The following is an 18971-nucleotide window of genomic DNA, read 5'->3' as shown; positions in this document are numbered from 1 at the left end:
GCACGATGCCAAACAAGTTACGCTGGCCCAGGTTACCTGTATTTTTGTGTTTATATAGCCTTGGGGTAATTCTTCTATAGAAGAGTGTGTACTAACTTCTCTTTTTTCTGAAAAGTATAATCATGCGTTTTTATAGGAGACGTATGTTGTGTGTATGTATGTGTGTTTTGGTGTATTTAAGGATTGCAGTAGGGGTCGTAAACATAAGGAAATCACTTTATAGATGATGTTAAAATTTGATTCAAAAGGCAAAAACAACTGGAATACCAGATAAAATCTCTGAAGCAATAAAACAAACTCTCAAGGTAGTTAGAAATACATTCATGTCAGGTCTGTGTTGAGTAGGGACTTAATGGTAATAATCTGCATTTTTATTAATTGCTGGTTTGGGGCACCCCTAGTTTCCATCACAGGGACACACATGGATGATTTTGCCAACTTCTCTCTCTCTCTCTCTCATTCTGTTCCAATGAATTGATTGACACTTGACTTTTTGGCAAGGAACTGCCTCCCCAAAAAGTTAACTATGTAGAAGAATGCAAATGTTTCATTTTATTTGACTCAGAAGCCTATGTATTCTTCCTTACTTTGGAACTTGGATTAGCAATGTAGGTAGAAGTGCTTTGTAAGTTATAAAGCAACAAATCAGTTTTAATTTTTGTAACTTTAGCTGTGATATGGAAAGAAAATCAGTTAAGAGCCATTACTTTTCTAAAATACTCTTTTATACAATTATGGATCTGTGGGAGTATTTTTTTTTTAAATTGTGGATAGAAATAAAAGCGAAATGGCTTATTTAAAGGGTTTTCATGCATTTCAGAGGAAATCATTCCGGGGGAGTGTTTGAGGGTGAGAGATGAGTAGACGTCTCTGTGCATCATACCATGAAACACTGGGGAAGGAGGAGCTACTCCGACGAGAAGATGAGCCTTCAAGGAGAACGGGGTTGTTAAAGCAATCTCCATACCTCATCGCAAACCAGAACAGTCTTACTTGGAATGTGTCCCTTGGTGCAGCACTTATAAATAATGTCAGGTAGGAAACAATATGACTTCCTTTTTCATTTTGCAGAAAGCAGAAGGCACTGGAGAAAAACGGCCAAGAGGCAGACCTAGAAAATGGGTGAGTAATCAGATATATTTTCTGGTGTGTTTTTTTTTTAAGGTAATGAAAATTTTCTGTTTATCTTTTTTTTAAATGAAGATTACTTTTGTTTTTTATCAATTACATGTATTTCTGACTTCTGGTTCCATGGTCTTTGAAAGGGTTAAGGCAAGCACCGAATTATCGTGCCCTTTACCATTGGAGTTTACTCACAATGCTTTTCTTTCCTGGGAGTGACTCCTCTTTCTATCTCTTATCAACATGAAAAGAGTCTCCACTCTTCCTTCAAACCCGGGTAACAATGAGATGACTTGTTCCGTGGGTTGAGTAACTAAGGTTAAAGGCTATTATGAAACCTTGGAAGTTGATTAGAAATGGTGATAAAATTCAGATGAAATGTGTGTGAGATAACTTTGTAACGTTTTCCTTCTTGCCTTCCTTTCTTTCTCTCTCTCTCTTTCTTTCTTTTTCTTTCTTTATTTGTTGTTTCCTTCATGGCTTTGCTTTGGACACATCTCATTTTCCAGGTGGCTTGTGTTTTTTCTTCTTATAGGGGTTTTTTAGGAAACCAGGTTTTTAGTTTCAGATGGTTGCTTCCCTTAGTGGTCATTCCTGCAGACTGACATGAATGACTGTGGCTTCTAGGCAGGTGCTCTTGATCGACAGGCACACTGATGCTGCAGCTCCTTGAGGCCAGAAATCCAGAGCTCACCAAGGAGCTTCACTCATTTTACCACCTTGTTCCCTTTGCTGCCACACTACCCACGTTCTTCTGATCTGTTTGCCCCATTGACAGAGGAGAAAAACCTTAAAAATGAATAAAGTCATTTCTCAAGAAAGATAAAGGCATCCTCAATAGGACATATCCTCTGCAATGGGACCTTTGGCTTTCCTTTTCTCTCTTCCCTGATTTATCCTGCAGGCTTCATCTTTTTTTTCTTTTTCTTTCTTTTTTTTTTTTTTTTAAAGATTTATTTATTTATTTATTTGACAGAGAGAGAGATCACAAGTAGGCAGAGAGGCAGGAAGAGAAAGAGGGGGAAGCAGGCTCCCCTCAGAGCAGAGAGCCTGATGCGGGGCTCGATCCCAGGACCCTGAGATCATGACTGGAGTGGAAGGCAGAGGCTTAACCCACTGAACCACCCAGGCGCCCCAGGCTTCATCTTTTTTAAGTGTCTTTGCTGCTCTGCTATATTATATTTTCCTGTTGGAATGCCATTCCTTTCTCCTCTAGAGTTCTACATCACTTTCTATTTATACTGTGGTATTGCCTTTCATTTAATTTATTCATCTTGTATTTTTTTTTTCCTCTGCTCAACATGTGTTGGGATTAGATTTCTTAGCACAAGGAAACGGGGATGATCTTTAGATTAAAAACATCTCAGCGTTGCAATGTAACCTTAAAGTAAGAGCATTTCATTCAACCTTCTGGTCAATATGTGAATTCTCTCCAGATCTACTCACCAGGCGGTAATCATCTGGACTGCTTTGAGATCCTTAGTGTTAGGGAACTCACTACCTCTTAAGTCTGCCTCTTCCTTCTTAGAAAGCTCAGAACTTTCGGAATTAGAAAATTCTTCAATCTGCCTCCCTGCAGCCTCTGCTCACTGTCCCTAAGGCCTCCTTCCTGGGAAGATTCAGAGTAATTATTTTCACTTTTACTTATGAGAGTATATTTTCTATAGAAAATGATAAGTTCTTGGAAGTCACGAGGTTAATGTTGCTAAAATGAAATAAATTGTAAGCCAAGACAATGAAAGTTAGGGGGCGCGAGAGTGTGGCCTCCCTTGCATCCCCCAGCTTCACGGAGAGATCATTGACATATAACGTTGTGTAGACTGAAGGAATATGAAATATTGATCTGATACTTATGTATTGCAAAATGATTACTGCCATAACATTTGTTTAAGGTCACGTCACATAATTACCATTTCCTTTTTTGTGTGGTGAGGCCATTTCAGATCTACTCTCTTAACAACTTTCAAGCATATAACACAGTGTTGTTAACTATAATCAGAATGCTAGATCCCCAGGCTCGATAACCGAAAATTTGTGTCCTTTGACCAACACTTCCTCACTTCCCCCACACTCCATTCTTGGCAACCACCATTCTACTCTCTGTTTCTATTAAGTTTAGGTTTTTCACACCCACCTATTTTTATGGCTTTTCTTCCCATCATTCATCTTTACACAGCCAGTGTTTCAGCCAAGGACCTATGTGTTTTTTTTTTTTTTTCTTAATGGATTTTTTTTTTTTTTTAAGATTTTATTTATTTGACAGACAGAGATCACAAGTAGGCAGAGAGGCAGGCAGAGAGAGTGGAGCAAGCAGGCTCCCTGCTGAGAATTGCGGGGCTCGATCCCAGGACCCTGAGATCATGACCTGAGCCGAAGGCAGAGGCTTTAACCCACTGAGCTACCCAGGTGCCCCGCCTTAATGGATTCTTACTCGTTGGAGATATGGATTCCAGGTATCTGATCTTCATGCTGGATAAGAAGCCCATGAGAGGCATCCACCGGGGAGGCCCTTGCTTTCTGGGAATAACTGGGTCATCCCCATTGACGGTGGTGATTTCTAAATTTTACAGGCTGTGAGAATGAAAAATACTGTATAGTGAGTGAACTGTCACAGCCCCCTGACTTGGTCCCTAAAGAAGAGCTGTTCTACTTAGAAGAGGAAGTAAAAGGAAATTGTGTATTTTTTCTAGACGGTGTGTTTCCTCTTCGCTTGTGTATATTCTGTTGGGTAGAGTCTGCAGCCACTCAAGGCCAGACATTCAGTTCAGTGGCATTCTGTGCTGGAAGGCTGGTGCTAAAGAAATAAATTACTGCATTTTCCATAGGAAATGGGCTTGTACTTTATAGTGAGTTCAATTCTTTCCAACAGTGTCATTCACTGATTTCCTTGTATTAGAGATATATTTTTCAACTGACTAGATTTGCTAAGTACATGGCCTCAAAGTCAAATTGCTACCCCTTTATTCTTCTGAGCTGTTTTGTTTTGTTTTTAAGTTATTTCACTTTTAAAAAGATGTCCTATAACTCTTACAGTGTCATTTAACAAGCCTGGAAAAAAAGTCTGTCATGGAACCCTCTCATCTGTTGTGACTGGAATTGGCACATGGTAGGCTCCTCAGGAGTTGACTAACCAAAAGTATACATGTAGATGTAGGGCAGAAACTTGCATCAGTCTTGCTTCGTCAAGGGGATGGACCATTGGCCAATCCAGTGAGTTTATTAACTCATAGATACATTTCTCATACATAGAGTTGTTGTGGGGATTAACTTCTGTTCTTTCCTTTATTCTCTTTTGTGCCCTCCCCAGCCTCCTGAGTTTGAAAGAGTTTTGGGATCTATTCTTTCAGTGAACTAGTCTGGACTTCTGCTTTTTATTTTTTTATTATTTTTTTTTAAGATTTTTATTTTATTTATTTGACAGAGAGAGATTACAAGTAGGCAGAGAGGCAGGCAGAGAGAGGGGGGGAAGCAGGCTCCCCGCTGAGCAGAGAGCCCGATGCGGGACTCGATCCCAGGACCCCGAGATCACAACCTGAGCCAAAGGCAGAGGCTCAACCCACTGAGCCACCCAGACTCCCCGACTTCTGCTTTTTAAAAATTTTTGGTGTGAAGGAGGCAAGATGTAAAGGCAGGAGAGAGAAGTGGGACCTCCATTTCCTCCTGGTCTCATAGCTGGGAGCTCAGGGTCTGGATTCAGATGGCTTGGGTGCAGATCGTGCCCCATCACTTGACTAACCGTGGAGTCTTGAGCCAATTATGTGACCTTTAAAAGATTGGGTTTCCTTCTCTCTAAAAAGGTGACAAGAGCAGTACATTTTTCATAGTTGTTAGATAGATACATTTCTCATACATAGAGTTGTTGTGGGGATTAAATAAGGTCACGCATGCAAAGGACTTAATAAGAGGCTTAGCACATGCGAATGCCCAAATAATGTTAGACACAACGATTCATTCCTCTCTACATTTTCATGTAGTTACCACCGTCAGCCTACACCCTACTTACTTACAGTACCCGTAGCCACACACAAGGGGCAAGTTGACAGTCAGGCATCAACTAACCAAACACCCTTGGTGGTACCATTATGTCTTTAATGGATCTCCGTTGAGAATCATCAAGCTTAAGAACTGCTTATAAATAATCCTAAAGTTCATTTTAAGTCTATTTTCCATTCAGGGGAGCATTGCACGTAGCCACTTATAAGCCTCTCTTCTCACGGTCGAGGTTTGGCGTCATGTGTAGTTCATCACTTTGAAAAGCATGATTCCTCCTGTGGGTCAGAATACGCACGTCCAGAGATGTGCTGGTTTCTTGGAGGCTCCATAGAGTTTCATTACTCAGTCCTTTTGCCAGTTGAGACGAGGCATTTAATATTTGCCTTCCTTAGTTTTAGCTTAGGAAGGGAGCTCATCCCAGAATAGAGTTAGTGATGGAAAATATTTGGAAAAAGTTTTAGGCAATGGAGTGAAGGCTCAAGAAGATGGGAACCTGGAGGGTGGAAGACTTCATCCAGATGTTGCTGAGGGAAGCAACTAGTGCTTCTGGAAAAGAGATAAGAACAGTAATAAAGAGTAAATCAGTGGGAACAAAGGTGTTTGTAGGTGTTTTGTTTTCAGAAAATCTTTATGAGAAAGAAAACAGGACAGAAGGAGAGTATACTCCCAATAGGAACTGATGGTTTGTAAGGGGTAAAAACCAACCAATCCACCAGCCCTCTGGAGATGCTGAGATTGACCTTGAAATTGAACCAAGGACTAGCTGCCTTTGCTGAACCACGATTGGTCACTAACGAAGCCCAGCTGTTTTGGTGGGGGGAGGGGTTGCTCATTCTCTTTATTTGGTAATGGGGTGTGTGCAGTGCACTGGTTTAAAAATATGCATTTTCATTCCATCTCTTTTGAGGAGGCAGTTTTCTTTTCAGAGCTTGTGATGCACAGGAAAGTGATGTAATTTCAGCTGTTGGTCAGACATGTAAGGATTCTAGATAGGCAACAAAGGCTTTTTGTTTTTTCAAGTCTGAAGACCTCTAGAAACTTAAGTGATGATGTGAAGATCAAGTACAGGAAATTAAATCAGCATAAAACCTATTACAAACTAGACTGATTGAAACTCTTTGGATTTCTTCTAAAGCTCCCAAGCATTAGTACATTGAGGAACCTGGGAATCTGATGTTGAAGTTCAAACATTAGGTTTTCATTTCCATGACTTTTCCCCTCCAGATGTTTGTCCCCCCCTCCCTTTTCTTTTTTAACTTTTAGCCATTTGTAATTTAACACTTGCTTTGTCTAAACTGAAGTATAACTTTGAAGTTTAGAAAGAAATAGCTAATAATGCATATTGCAGATAAGTGTAACTTTTTATGGGAGTCGGAGGGGAAGAAATGACTTTGATATGACATCAAGAACTGCTAATGGAGTGTGGGGAGGTGAAACCATTTTCCCTGGGAAACTTGTCGTAATAACATGCATTTGAAAGTGGAGATGTTCCCCTGAAAGCACGTGGTTCTCTGCTGTATGCTCAGTAACTCAAACATGAGTCTTCCGATGCATATAATGTGTTTAAATTTGGTAAGCCGTGTTTACTGAAGCCATCCACTTTGCCATATTTTCTCATAAAAATGGAGTACTTCGCAAACCCTAACAGAACTCTGTGGGAGAAAAGTGATTAAACTTTCTCTTTTAATAGTTTACTGCAGAATTTACTAAAAATCACACTTTAAAAATGCAAGATTAAATAGCAAAATAGCAAAATGAATAAATAGAAATGAATCAAGAATTGGATTCGATCATTCATATTTTGATTCGAGATTAATATCTTTTTTTATTTGATTGAATGTTGGAATGCTATCCTTAATTATCCTATTAAACGAAGTCTTTAAGGAAAAGGTTGATAACCTGCCCTGTTTTGTCATCCGTCTCAGTCTGGCCTGGCCAACTTGTACCAGATCCTGACTGTTCAGGGCCTTACAGCATGGACCTCGGGGTCTGCCACAGTTCCATGAAAACTGTGTGGTCTTAGCAGACTATAATAGAACACTTGATTGAGTGGCAAATTATAGACAGGAATTAGTTCCGATAAATGTCCTATCTCGCTACGCAAAATAATCAGCTCGGCCAAATCCTAAGACCATTATCTCAACTCCACTCTAATAAAATGTCAGGTGTTATGGAATTCAAAGAATATGGAATTATATGACAGAGGTGCTTAAAACTTTATCCATATCACCATACGCATATTTACCCATGCTTACCCCAAATTGAGAACTTATGGGTGGCATATTAGAAATTCTTATGATGTATATAAATACAGTTAATATGCTCTGTGTGTGTGTGTGTGTGTGTGTGTGTGGTTTAGGCGAAACTAAACCACACTTCAAGAAAACATTATTTTTTTTTAAAGATTTTTTTTTTTAGGATTTTATTTATTTATTTGACAGGCAGAGATTACAAGTAGGCAGAGAGAGAAGGAAGCAGGCTCCCGCTGAGCAGAGAACCCAATGCGGGGCTCAATCCCAGGACCCGGGGATCATGACCTGAGCCGAAGGCAGAGGCTTTATCCCACTGAGCCACCCAGGCCCCCCATATTTCACCATTCTTGGCATAATTTCCATTTGATGGGATTGAATCGAGCCTCCTTTGCCTACTTCGGACTGAAATCAGGACTTCTGTGTTCTGATGAGCTGGAAACATTCGGACAGGTTGCTCAGTTTACCCATGCTTTTTCTCCTGGTTCATTACCGAACAGGAATGTTCTCTCTGCAGCCAGTGGCTCTTAAGCATGGAGCGCTGTAAAACACAAGAACCTTTATTGCCGCACCCAGCTCTGTTACCCAGGGAGTCTGTAGATGATCCAGCCTCCTGTCTCCTTCTTTGCTTTGTTTCCCCAGCCTTCCCTCCACCCCCACCCCTCCAACCACCCCCCCACCACACACACACACTCCTCATCCCCCACCCCAGCCTGCCCTTTGGCCATTTCACTACTCATTAGCACCTCTACCAGATGAGGGGGAGGGCCAGAAACAGGGAGGGGGGGTTCATCTCTGGTAAAAGACTTGGCTGGGGAAAGAGGCAGGGAGGAATGGCAGACATAAGGTTTTCAGATTATCTGTTGATTGCTAGACCCAGGTTACCCAGACTCCATCCTCAGGAGTAATCGACTGTAGCTATCACCCTGAAATTTGTTTTTCACTCATGCTTTATTTATTCCTCTACTAAATGCAATTTCAGAAGTATGCTGCCTTTTTTTAGGATGCTATGGGAAGCAAAGGTCTTTTTTTAAAAATTATGTTTCGTCCATATTGATGGATGGCTGCAAATCAGGCTTGGGTTAACAGGCTTTTGCCCCCTGTTCAGATTCAGAAGTCTTACATTAGACTTACTCTTACATTACATTGTGGAATGATAGTTCATGGAATTCAGGAAGAGGGAGATTGCCTCATCAGAGAGTCCTGTTTGGGTGTGCAATGATCATACACTAATCCTCAATGTAGGACCAAGGGAAGGGAAGATTTGTCATTATTTTGTGCTGGGGTTTCAGTCCATTCACCCAGAAAATGCACTTTGTCTCTTTGAACAGAGGATCCTGCAGAAGCCTAAGCATGTAAGATGGACAACACAGACACACAAGAAGTTGCTTAGACACTGTGTTTCTTTTTTTTTGTTTGTTTTTGGGCGGGGTGGGGCGGGTAGAGAGGGAGAGAGAGAATCTTAAGTGGGCTCCACACTCAGCACAGAGTCGAGTGCAGGGCTTAATCTCATGACCCTGAGCCCAAATCAAGAGTCAGATGCTTAACCGGACTGTTTTGGACACTGTTTTCGTTCATTTGCTTGTTGGTTTACTTCTCTCTTGCTTGGCTAGACCACGTAAACCCTAAGGCTGCAATGGCAAGACCCTCTGATTTTGCAGTTTTCTGTTTATCTGAACATTTTACTCAAGTCTCTGACAGTGCTATGGATCAAGCCCTTGTGCTGGGTCCTGGGGTTACCCAACCCAACAGGATAGATGGGGGCTGCCTTTGGGGCACTTACCTTCTGGAGAACCAAAGAGGAGAACCTGGTGTCAGCCCCTTAGATACTCCTCTGTGTTGCAGATGCTGAGAAGCTAAATTAAATTCCAGTTTTCAAGTATTTTGAGCTCTTCAGAATTTAACAGTCCTTCCATAGACATGATTGTGCTGTTTTCCAAATCCTGATGACACTCTGTGTCATTATTTGAATATAGCTATACATATTATCTATGAATTAGCTGTATAAGTGGGCTGAAGTTACATTCGTTCCTTATCACCATGGCCAAAATCCAGGTTAATAACAAACGTACACACATTTGATCTATCAAAATAGTGAGTCAAATTTCATCTGGTTAGTATAGTTATAAAAAGATAGGTATTAAGTTGCGAGGGTTTCTGGGTGGTTCATTTGTTAAGTGTCTACCTTCAGCTCAGGTCTTGGTCCCAGGGTCCTGGGATCGAGCCCCGCATCAGGCTCCTGCTTCTCCCTCCCCCCCTGCCCCTGTTTGTGTTTCGTCTCTCTGTCAAATAAGTAAATAAATAAATCTTTAAAAAAAAAGTTGCCAGATACTGGTACCAAGAAAGAAGGACAGGGAATTAGAAAGATCAGGCTAATTCTTTTGGGCCACGGCCTCAACATACATTGCTCTATTTTTTTTTCCTCTTTGTTCATGCTGATAATTTGTTTATCAGATAACTTTAAAATCACCTGGTATCAAAACGATGAATTGCACACCTTAATATTTCTGGATACTGCTACCTTTTGTATTTAAAAAATGACTCTTGAAAGTGGAAAGCATATCACATTTATCCTTTTACCCTTAGCACCTAGGACCTAGGAGGAAAGTCAGCAAATGATTAAGAGCTCAACCCGCCTGCGGTCAGTTAGCCGCTTAGCAAGGCAAGCTGCTCATGGCCACCAGCTCTGGTCTTTTTGTGTCTGGAGCAAAGGGTCGTAATAGTTTTCATTGCATAGGAATTGTAAAAATTCAATGAGAAGCCACCCAAAAACTTTATTCACCGTGGGGCAGGCAGTCTGTAGATCATCACTGTTGATTATTAGTATAATTTCAGGCCTGAAGCAAGACTTAATAAATGTTGGCTGAATAGAATGACAGCATTTCTTTATTACGCATAAAGTGTGGGCTTTGAATGTTTGTTTTCTGGTACGAATGTAGATTTGAATCGCATGATCTGTCTTTTTTTATTTTTTTTTTTGAATCTGATGATCTGTATTTTCAAAGAGGACACAAAGGGGTTAAAAGCCCAAACCATAGGCATCAAGGCAGTGTTTGTAATAATTTCAAATTCCAGCTTTTGCCTTTCCCCTGAAGAAGTAAGCCGGGAGCCACTATCACCCTGGCCCGATGCAGACTGAATGCCTTGCCCTGTCTCAATCTTTCCATTCCCTCGCTCCTGCAAATAGCGTTCCGCTTTCCAAAATAGACACTCCGGCACTGTACCTTCAGAGAATTTTTGTCACAGCTTTGGACCATCAGAAAAACAGAAGAAAGCTTTGTTGACAGAACCTCACAGAATAGTCTTCTCAGGTAGTCTCTAAGTTCTCTTCCACGAAAACTTACTTTGATTGTGTTTCCCCTCTCCTTCTCTCCTAATTTTTAGTGTTCACATGAAAATAAACAAGAGAGGAGCATCAGGCAATAGTTTTTTGTATCTTTGACTCCTTTCAGGGACATTTTAAAGCACCCCACGTAAAGCAAGGGATCTAATACACTAGGTTTTATACCACCAAAGGGGTAAGGACTCAACAGTCGGGATAGCAAAGGTAGCAATGTGGCATGACTTGGAAGTTTAAGCATTGACATTACCAACAAAGGAAGTGCAGGCCTGACGAGTTTCCAGACGATCCAGAAATTTTCAGTCTTGAGGGAGCACACTATTACGGGGAACCACTAAAGCCCAGGGAGGTGAGGGAATTACCCTGTTTAGGAACAGGGAATCATAAGAAGATAGCTGATAATGTCCTCTAAAGGAGCATTTGTTCTGCCATCTTTTATCATTCACTGTTCCAAATGATTCTGAGGTCAGGGAAGACAGATACCAGTGCGTGTCAGAGGCTGATCCTACAGTATTATTTCCTTATTCTAGGATCTCCGTCCCTACGTTTTCTTTATTATCACTATTCTCTTAGAGGACCCAACTTAAATGTTCTCCAAACTCCTTAATGGAAATGGCTGAAGCATCTCTCATTTGATGGAGTTGGACAGTATGCACATGACCGTCTCCATGCCCCCCTGCATCGCCCCTGATGATGGGTGCACACCTTATGGGTTTATCAGAAAGAATGGAAAGCCGATGTGTGATAATAATTTCTCCATCCTATAGCATTTTCATTCTGTGTTCTCAGTAAATTAAAAAAAAATTTTTTTTAAAGATTTTATTTATTTATTTGACAGTGAGAGATGGAACACAAGTAGGGAGACTAGCAGAGGGAAAGCAGGCTTCCTGCTGAGCAGGAAACCCAATACGGGGCTTCATCCTAGGACGTTGGGATCACAACCTGAGCCTCAGGCAGACACTTACCAACTGAGCCACCCAGGCACTCCAGATTTTAAATGTCTTGTTTAAGTGTAAGTAAAGTTTGGTTTTACATTCTTTATTCTCCTTTCTTGTCTTTGGACCATATAATTCCTATGTGCGGTGGGTGAAAGCAACTCATTCTCAACTCTAATTCATCCCCTTTGCATTCCTTGCATTGCAGTGGGATAGAGTTTAATGACGTTCTGTTTGGATTTGCTGTGTACAATGTGTTCATTTCCAGGCCATCAAACCAAGGCACTGGTAGATCTTGTGTGTGTGTGTGTGTGTGTGTGTGTGTGTGTGTGTGTGTGTGTGTGGTTTTTTTTTTATCAGTAATGTTCTTCTTCTGGGGGTAACTTACGACATGCGAATTTATCCATGAATCAGTCAGGCTTAGGACTTTGTGTGTTGCTTTATAACATCCTGTTCAGACAATAAATGAGCTACACAAAAACCATTTAAAATCTGTTTTAAACTTAGGTTGAATACAAGACAAAAATCTGTAAATTTTAAATTACAGATTTAAAATCTGTAATTTTCTAAACAATAAAACGGTGACTTAGTCTAACACATAGTCTTAATCTGCTTTGCCATTAAATCACTAATCTCAGTGGATATCAACTGGGGCTCTTTTCAGTCGTTAACACCTATGGGAACAAAACTGCTCTATTATCTACCTCTTAAGCGTTCCTGAGTATTCACAGAGAGCTAATTCCAACCGTACAGTAAGTACCACATTGTTTCCTGCTATGATGGAGTGAGTGAGCTTTTATATTCATTATGTACATTATGGGATTAGTAGGATGTTCAGCTTGATTGTATAGTTGGAGAGGGTTTGGCCATACATGGTCAAGTCACAGTATAAAGAATTCCTTGTGACTGAATTCCCCCCCCCCCCCCGAAAAAAGGAGTTTTCTGCCCAGGATTCTTAAAATGTGGTATGTGTTCATCATTGTGACTTCCGATTCTTTTAAGTAATTATGTTCCCATAAAAATTTAGTGTCCCCCAGTTGAGAAGCTGACATTTTATATCCATAAGTCAAGCACAACTTTTAAAATCAGAGTGAAAATTTAGGTGTCTTATTTTGAGGTTTTATCTTTCTATAAAATTTTTGAGCCTGAGAAAATATTTCTATTGATCTACTTACGCTCTCAAAACTATCTTTGGTAGAAAAATCTCTTTGTATGTGAGAAAAATGTCGTGAGTACCCTTGGTCATGGTGTGCAAATTTAAACACCCGCCTGTCACAGGAGGGTCTTATATTCAACCTAAATTTCTCCTTGCATGGTTCTCAGTCCATTTCTTTTTGTGTTGTTCTTCTTGGTGATAGAGAACAGCTGGTATGTCTCTCTTCAAAATAATTCTTCTTGCTTAGGGCAGTAAAAGTGGACACACTTCGGATTTGGGTTTGAGTCTGGGCCTTAGCCCTTACCAGCCTGAAGTCGCCATTGCTTCTCTGAGCCTCAGTGTCTTCTTTTGTAAAATACAGCTCATACTCCCTTTTTTGCAGTTTTAGCCAAAGTGTCCAGCTCCTAGCAAATGCACAAAATATAGTACCTTGTATCATTAGTGTTAAAACCTACGAGAATTTATGAAGGCAGCTTTTTCTTTCCCATGGTAACATTCCCAGATTTTTCTGACTTTGTCTTGTGTTTCTAAACTGCGAATCTTGGCTCTAAACGAGACTTCAGATGGTATTGTCAATGGAAGGCTAGGTTTGCAGTGGAAGGTCTATTGGACTTGCTTCCCGAGTTAATGAATTTATAACTCTATGTCCTTGGATAAGTCACTTAACACCCTGGAGCCTGTTTCCTCAGATGCAAGATGGGGATGACAAGTATCGTATCTCCTGAGGCTTCCTCTCTGGGTTGTAGTTAGAATAATGGAAAGAAGTCATGTAAGGGTCACAAAGCACCATACAGTCATAAGGTGATTACAGTAAAGATAATTGGCAATTAAAATTTAATGCTTTATAATAGGGGAAATGAAATTGCTTGTTGTTTATATACCTTATTTATTTATTCATTTTTAAAGATTTTATTTATTTATTTGACAGAGAGAGATATCACAAGTAGGAAGAGAGATTGGTTGGGGGGGGGCGGAGGCAGGCTCCCCGCTGAGCAGAGAGCCTGATGAGGGGCTCGATCCTAGGACCCTGAGAGCATGACTTGACCCGAAGGCAGGGGCTTAACCCACTGAGCCATCCAGGCACCCCTCTGGCAGAGAGAAAAATTAGACTCCCTTACTTTCTCCCTTTCTCCTCTACTCCAAACTTTTAAAACTCAAGTCACCATCTTCCTCCTCGCCCTTGTCCTACGTAACAATTAGGAGGCATTTGTTCTTTTTCTGTTTCCATTTTCATCTGCTCTTTTGGTTGGCAGGCTAACATGGACAATGTTCAGAAGTATAATGACATATATTAAAACAGTTCCAACAGGATACGATTCCACTTGTGTGCAGAGTGAGTGAGTCAACAGCAGTGTTGGGTGAGGTTCAGAGGGGGGCCAGCCAGGGGATCAAAGTTTGTGACTAAAGGGGTAAAGCAACCCAGGAGAAGTGGATGAGCAGGGAAGGTGTCTCAAGTGATGGACATTTAAGGAAAGGATTATAGATTCGTGTCTCCTCAGGTAGTCACTGCGGAGTTCCAAACAGAAGAATGGCATGCTCAAAACACACCTGAATAAGAAGGGAAATTTTGGGACACGGAGCATCCCTTACAGTGGAAGTGACCTTGGAGGTTGCAGTGATCCCAGGCAGTAGATGACAACCCGTTTCTGTAGAGATGCAGTCTAAGGGGGGAGGTCAGTCTGTGGAGAGCTGAGGATGTGGTGTTGGGGGAAACCAGTAGGAATGCCAAGTGCCTCCGCTCTGAGGGTCATCCAAGAGAGTTAAACTTGGGGGAAAAGAAAGTAGAGTGGACACAGTGATATTCAAATGAATATTTCTATTGTTATCTTCTTTAAAAAAATCTACTGGATATATAGTTAATGTTTCTAGAAGCAGCTTTCCCCCTTATTTGTATCATACTCATTTTTTGTTTTGTTGCCTCAATTCAGCTTGGCTTTATGTTTAATTACAGGGCTGAAAGAACTCAAGTTTGGGTAGCAGAGAGTGGATTTTGGTGAAACATCCCTGTTGATCATGTTACGTGTTTGTGTATTCCAGTCAGACTAGCCACAACGATCCAGCTGTCCATTTGGGATTTGTAGATGCTGCTTTCCTGGGGCCCTTTCCTCCATGCTGTCTGTGACCTTAGCCACTGAATCATGTAATCGTTTTTGGCCTCCTAAGCCAGTGATTCTGAGTGGGCAGAGCGGTAGTGTGATGTCATGTCTGGGGCACGCGCCTGTACCCTCACCACACATGGGTCCCACCCTTCCTGGTCTAGGCAACTCAATACACAGTGCTTGGCACATAGTGATTGCTCAATAAATTTAGTTGCTTTTCCTGTCTTTCTCTGGACCTCAAGTAGGAAGATCCAAATTGGAGAACACCAGTATAGCATTAGTTCCCCGATTAAAATCCAGAGGGAAAGCTGAGGCAGAATGTGAGGGAATGCAGTTCCAGACTCCAATTAATCTACAGAAGATGATCACACTGGCCTACAACGCACAGCTTCCCATGCTCATGAGTCATAGTGAAATCTCTTCAGGGATGAATGACTTTTAACTTAATACAAAATTGGTAAACTGTGTGGAATATTGTGACAAATGAAAGTATTCAGTATGAAAAATAGCTGATGGGGTACCTATGTAGAGATATGTTGTCTTCTCCCAACATGGTTTGGATTTTAGTGACCTCTCTTCTTCTCCCCTAAAAAAAGATCAAAAGGAAGGCCCTCCACATTGTTTCCAAATTCCTAGATAGGAAAAACATCAAACTGGAAAGGCCCCTTTTGAGAGCCTCACTCATTCATATTTTTTTTAATATCAAAGTTTCTTTCTTGCCCTTTCTCTGGTAGAGAGAGAAATTAGACTCCCTTACTTTGTCCCTTTCTCCTCTACTCCAAATTCCAGCAAATGTAACCTTATCTTTCTTGTTAACTCCTATCACTGTAAATTCCTTTGCAGCAGTAAGAAATTATACGCAACAGTCCCTCGTACACTTTGCCCAGTTGCCTCTCCATGGTGGTATTTTGTAAAGCTGTAGCACAGAATAGCGCTAGGATATTGCATGAACACAATTCACTCATCATATTCCCATATTCATATGCTTATTGTACTCACATGTGTGTGCATCAGTGAGTATTAAGTTCTCTATAGTTTTACTACCTGTGTAATTCATATATGACCTCCAGAAGTATTCTCTTCTAAGACTGTAGGTTGGTTGAGAGTTTTCGATATCTCCTATGATGACAGACATTAAGCGTCTTCTCTTCTAAGCATGCAAAAGCCTTTTGTGGCTATAGGAAGGCAGAGAGTGGAAATCTGGCTCCTGGTTCCTATCTGTGGCTGTGTAGTTCCTCTTTCACATTCCCTCGTTAGAAAGTGCTGGCTGGCCCAGCCAAAATCATAGGTGGGCTTGGCACACAGCTAACTATTTGCTTGGAGTAACTTAAGCTTTTGTACGATGTTAAGAGTTCTGCCAATTTCAGAGGCCAGGAAGCAAAAGAGTTGGCCTCGTAGGGTAACACACCTGCTTTTCCTGAGGCCACATACAACAACAGGCTGATTTGAGTACCTGTTTGCCCTCTTGGGATATACTGAAACATGTGTCCAGAGTCCTGAAGTTGTGGAGAAATACTTTTCTCCCTCTAGAAATCCATTTCACACAGATTTTGAATGTCCATGAGAACAGATATTCTTTGGGGAAATGTCCTGTTAATTGTACTTTGGCGATCTGGGCCGATCTTTAGGACGAACTTCCATAGACTCTTATTAGCTTGAGACCTGTAGGAATATCCCATTTGAGAATAACGCGGTAACATTAGGTTTCCCGATTAAAAAAAAAAAAAAAAAAATCGCAACTCTCTGTCATACACATGCAAATCCCTCTCTCTCCCTCTCTCTCTCTCTCCCTCTCTCTCTCTCTCTCTCTCTCTCTCACACACACACACACAGCATAGTTGTGCCGAGGTACACACATTGGCAGATGGCCAAGCTCCCTCACCAGCTAAATATATCAGTCTTGTACTCCTGTCTCAGAAACACTGGATTTACAAGTAGTTCAAATGTTGAGTATTAACATTGGGTGACAACAAAGGTCTGTCGTATTCTACTGGTCCCTCCTGGAATCTGAGTGTTTGATTCGGTGACCACATTTATGGTGATGATGGTGATGTTTGGTCATAACCAGTGAGCAACAGGTTGTGAATCTGATCACCGTGGGTCCTTTTGGAGAACAAGGTTAACATGTTTGATACCACTGTTCTATCAAAGCCTAAGTCCCAGCTATGCTATGGCATATAAAGCACTTCTTTTCCTCTTTGGACTAATCCTTCTCCTACTGTCACTTTATTTTATTTTATTTTATTTTTTAAGATTTTATTTATTGAACAGACAGAGATCGCAATTTGGCAGAGAGGCAGGCAGAGAGAGAGGAAGGGAAGCAGGCTCCCCGCTGAGCAGAGAGCCCGATTTGGGGCTCAATCCCAGGACCCTGAGATCATGACCTGAGCTGAAGGCAGAGGCTTTAACCCACTGAGTCACCACCCAGGTGCCCCTCCTACTGTCACTTTAAAACCTCATGATTTATGAGTAACCTTCTTTATTTTTGGTGATCACAATTATTTAAACCAAAGCTTACTTTTAAATCAGCTGGAGACATTTTGAGAATCTCAGAAGTTCAGAAAAAAATATATATTAAAGAAAAATATTAAAAAGAATGTCAGAACAGGCTGCTATGACTTCCATAGCAAACACCCTTGGGCCTTACTTGATCCAAATAAATGTGGTCACACTGCTGTTGTGGCCGTGGACGTGGTGAAGGAAAGCTTACATTTCTATATCCTGTTGTCTGTCACTGAGGTCTCATCCAAGCTTAGCCAAAATAGTGATGGGGGAGGGGGGGAGTAGATATGGAATTGTTGGTCTGTTTGGTGCTTCATGTACCCCACAGTGACCCTAGACTTAGTGGAGAGATTCTGTAGTTGAATTCTCTCATATTCTGCAGGTGACAAAATGCAAGTTGAGAACAATGCAGTGTCCAGTTCAAGGTCATTCAACCTCATCAGCTAGGACAAGAACCAGGTTTCCTGATTTCTAGTTCCACTGCTTTTCCACTATAGGGAGCATTTTCCTGTCACCCAACCTGTCTTTCTTGGTTTTCCATTTGTAATGTTGACATTTCTTCTGATGAACCTCTTCCTTCGGATCCTGTCATTGTTTCCGGGGGCTGCTGTCACAAGACACCATGGACTTGGGTGCCTTAGTGTGACAGTAATTTATTCTCTAATAGTCCTGGAAACCAAAAGTCTGAAATCAAGGTCTTGGCAGGAACATGCTCTCTCTGAAGGCGCGAGGAGAATCTGTTCCATTGCCTTTTCCTTGGCTTCTGGGTTGCTGGTAGTTCTGGATGTTCCTTGGCCTGCATCACTCCAATCTCTCCCTCTGTCATCTCATGATATTCTTCCCATCATGTGTCTATACATCTCCTCTTCTCTAGAAAGGACTCCAGTCATATTGGATTAGGGCCTGCCCAAAAGACCTCATCTTCACTCAGTTACATTTGTGAAGACTCTATTTCCAAATAAGGGCACATTCATAGATACACGGGGACTTCAACATTTTTTTTTTGGTGGGGGCACAATTTACCCCCATAGCAGGTCTCTTTAGCTCTAAAACCATTTTTAGAACTGGGTAGGTATTTGTAATACACAGTGAGAATCTGCAATGAATTTCATTACATGTAAAGCATCGTATCCAACATTTGTAGTTTGTTACAATAACACATTGAAAAGATTTATAGACTGCTTTGGGTGTGATTTTTGGATTAATTCCCTACTTTGAAGCCATTTGTTGGGCCCTGTTTATTTAAAGGAGGGAATGAATAGACCTAAAAACACCTAATTTTCATCTTAGCCTAAAAACCAGTAAATCTGTGGGTTTCTGTGGGGTTTTTTTATTGTTGGGTTTTTTTTTTCCTTTTTTTCTTTTTTCTTTTTTTTTTGAGTATTGAAAACTATACCTCAGAACACCAACACTGTATTTATCATTTTGATCTTCAGTTATTAGATGCTTGTTTGCATGTGCTAAGCCTCTAGCCAAGGTAAGGAAAAAAACCCTGTTGGGGTAATAAAGTCTAGAACAAATGTTTGCTATATAATATTTAATGGGATGTGTACAATTTTTAAGTAAGACTTAAAA

At 41.0% G+C, this 18971-nt stretch overlaps 1 protein-coding gene across 4 annotated transcripts in view; it reads left to right on the top strand.

Annotated features, from left to right (window-relative positions):
• Positions 1–18971, top strand: part of HMGA2 (high mobility group AT-hook 2) — a 142061-nt gene that overhangs the window by 15094 nt on the left and 107996 nt on the right. For all 4 annotated transcript variants that reach the window (XM_082738265.1, XM_082738264.1, XM_082738266.1 and 1 more), the window contains one exon: positions 1072–1122. In XM_082738265.1, the coding sequence (XP_082594391.1) occupies positions 1072–1122 (51 nt within the window). The remainder of the gene's footprint in view (positions 1–1071; positions 1123–18971) is intronic.

This window comes from Mustela nivalis (genome assembly GCF_964662115.1).
Source record: "Mustela nivalis genome assembly, chromosome: 7".
In the NCBI taxonomy this organism is placed as follows: Eukaryota; Metazoa; Chordata; class Mammalia; order Carnivora; family Mustelidae; genus Mustela; species Mustela nivalis.
The sequence above is the reverse complement of the archived record's forward strand: the minus strand, read 5'-3'. Positions and strand labels throughout refer to the sequence as shown.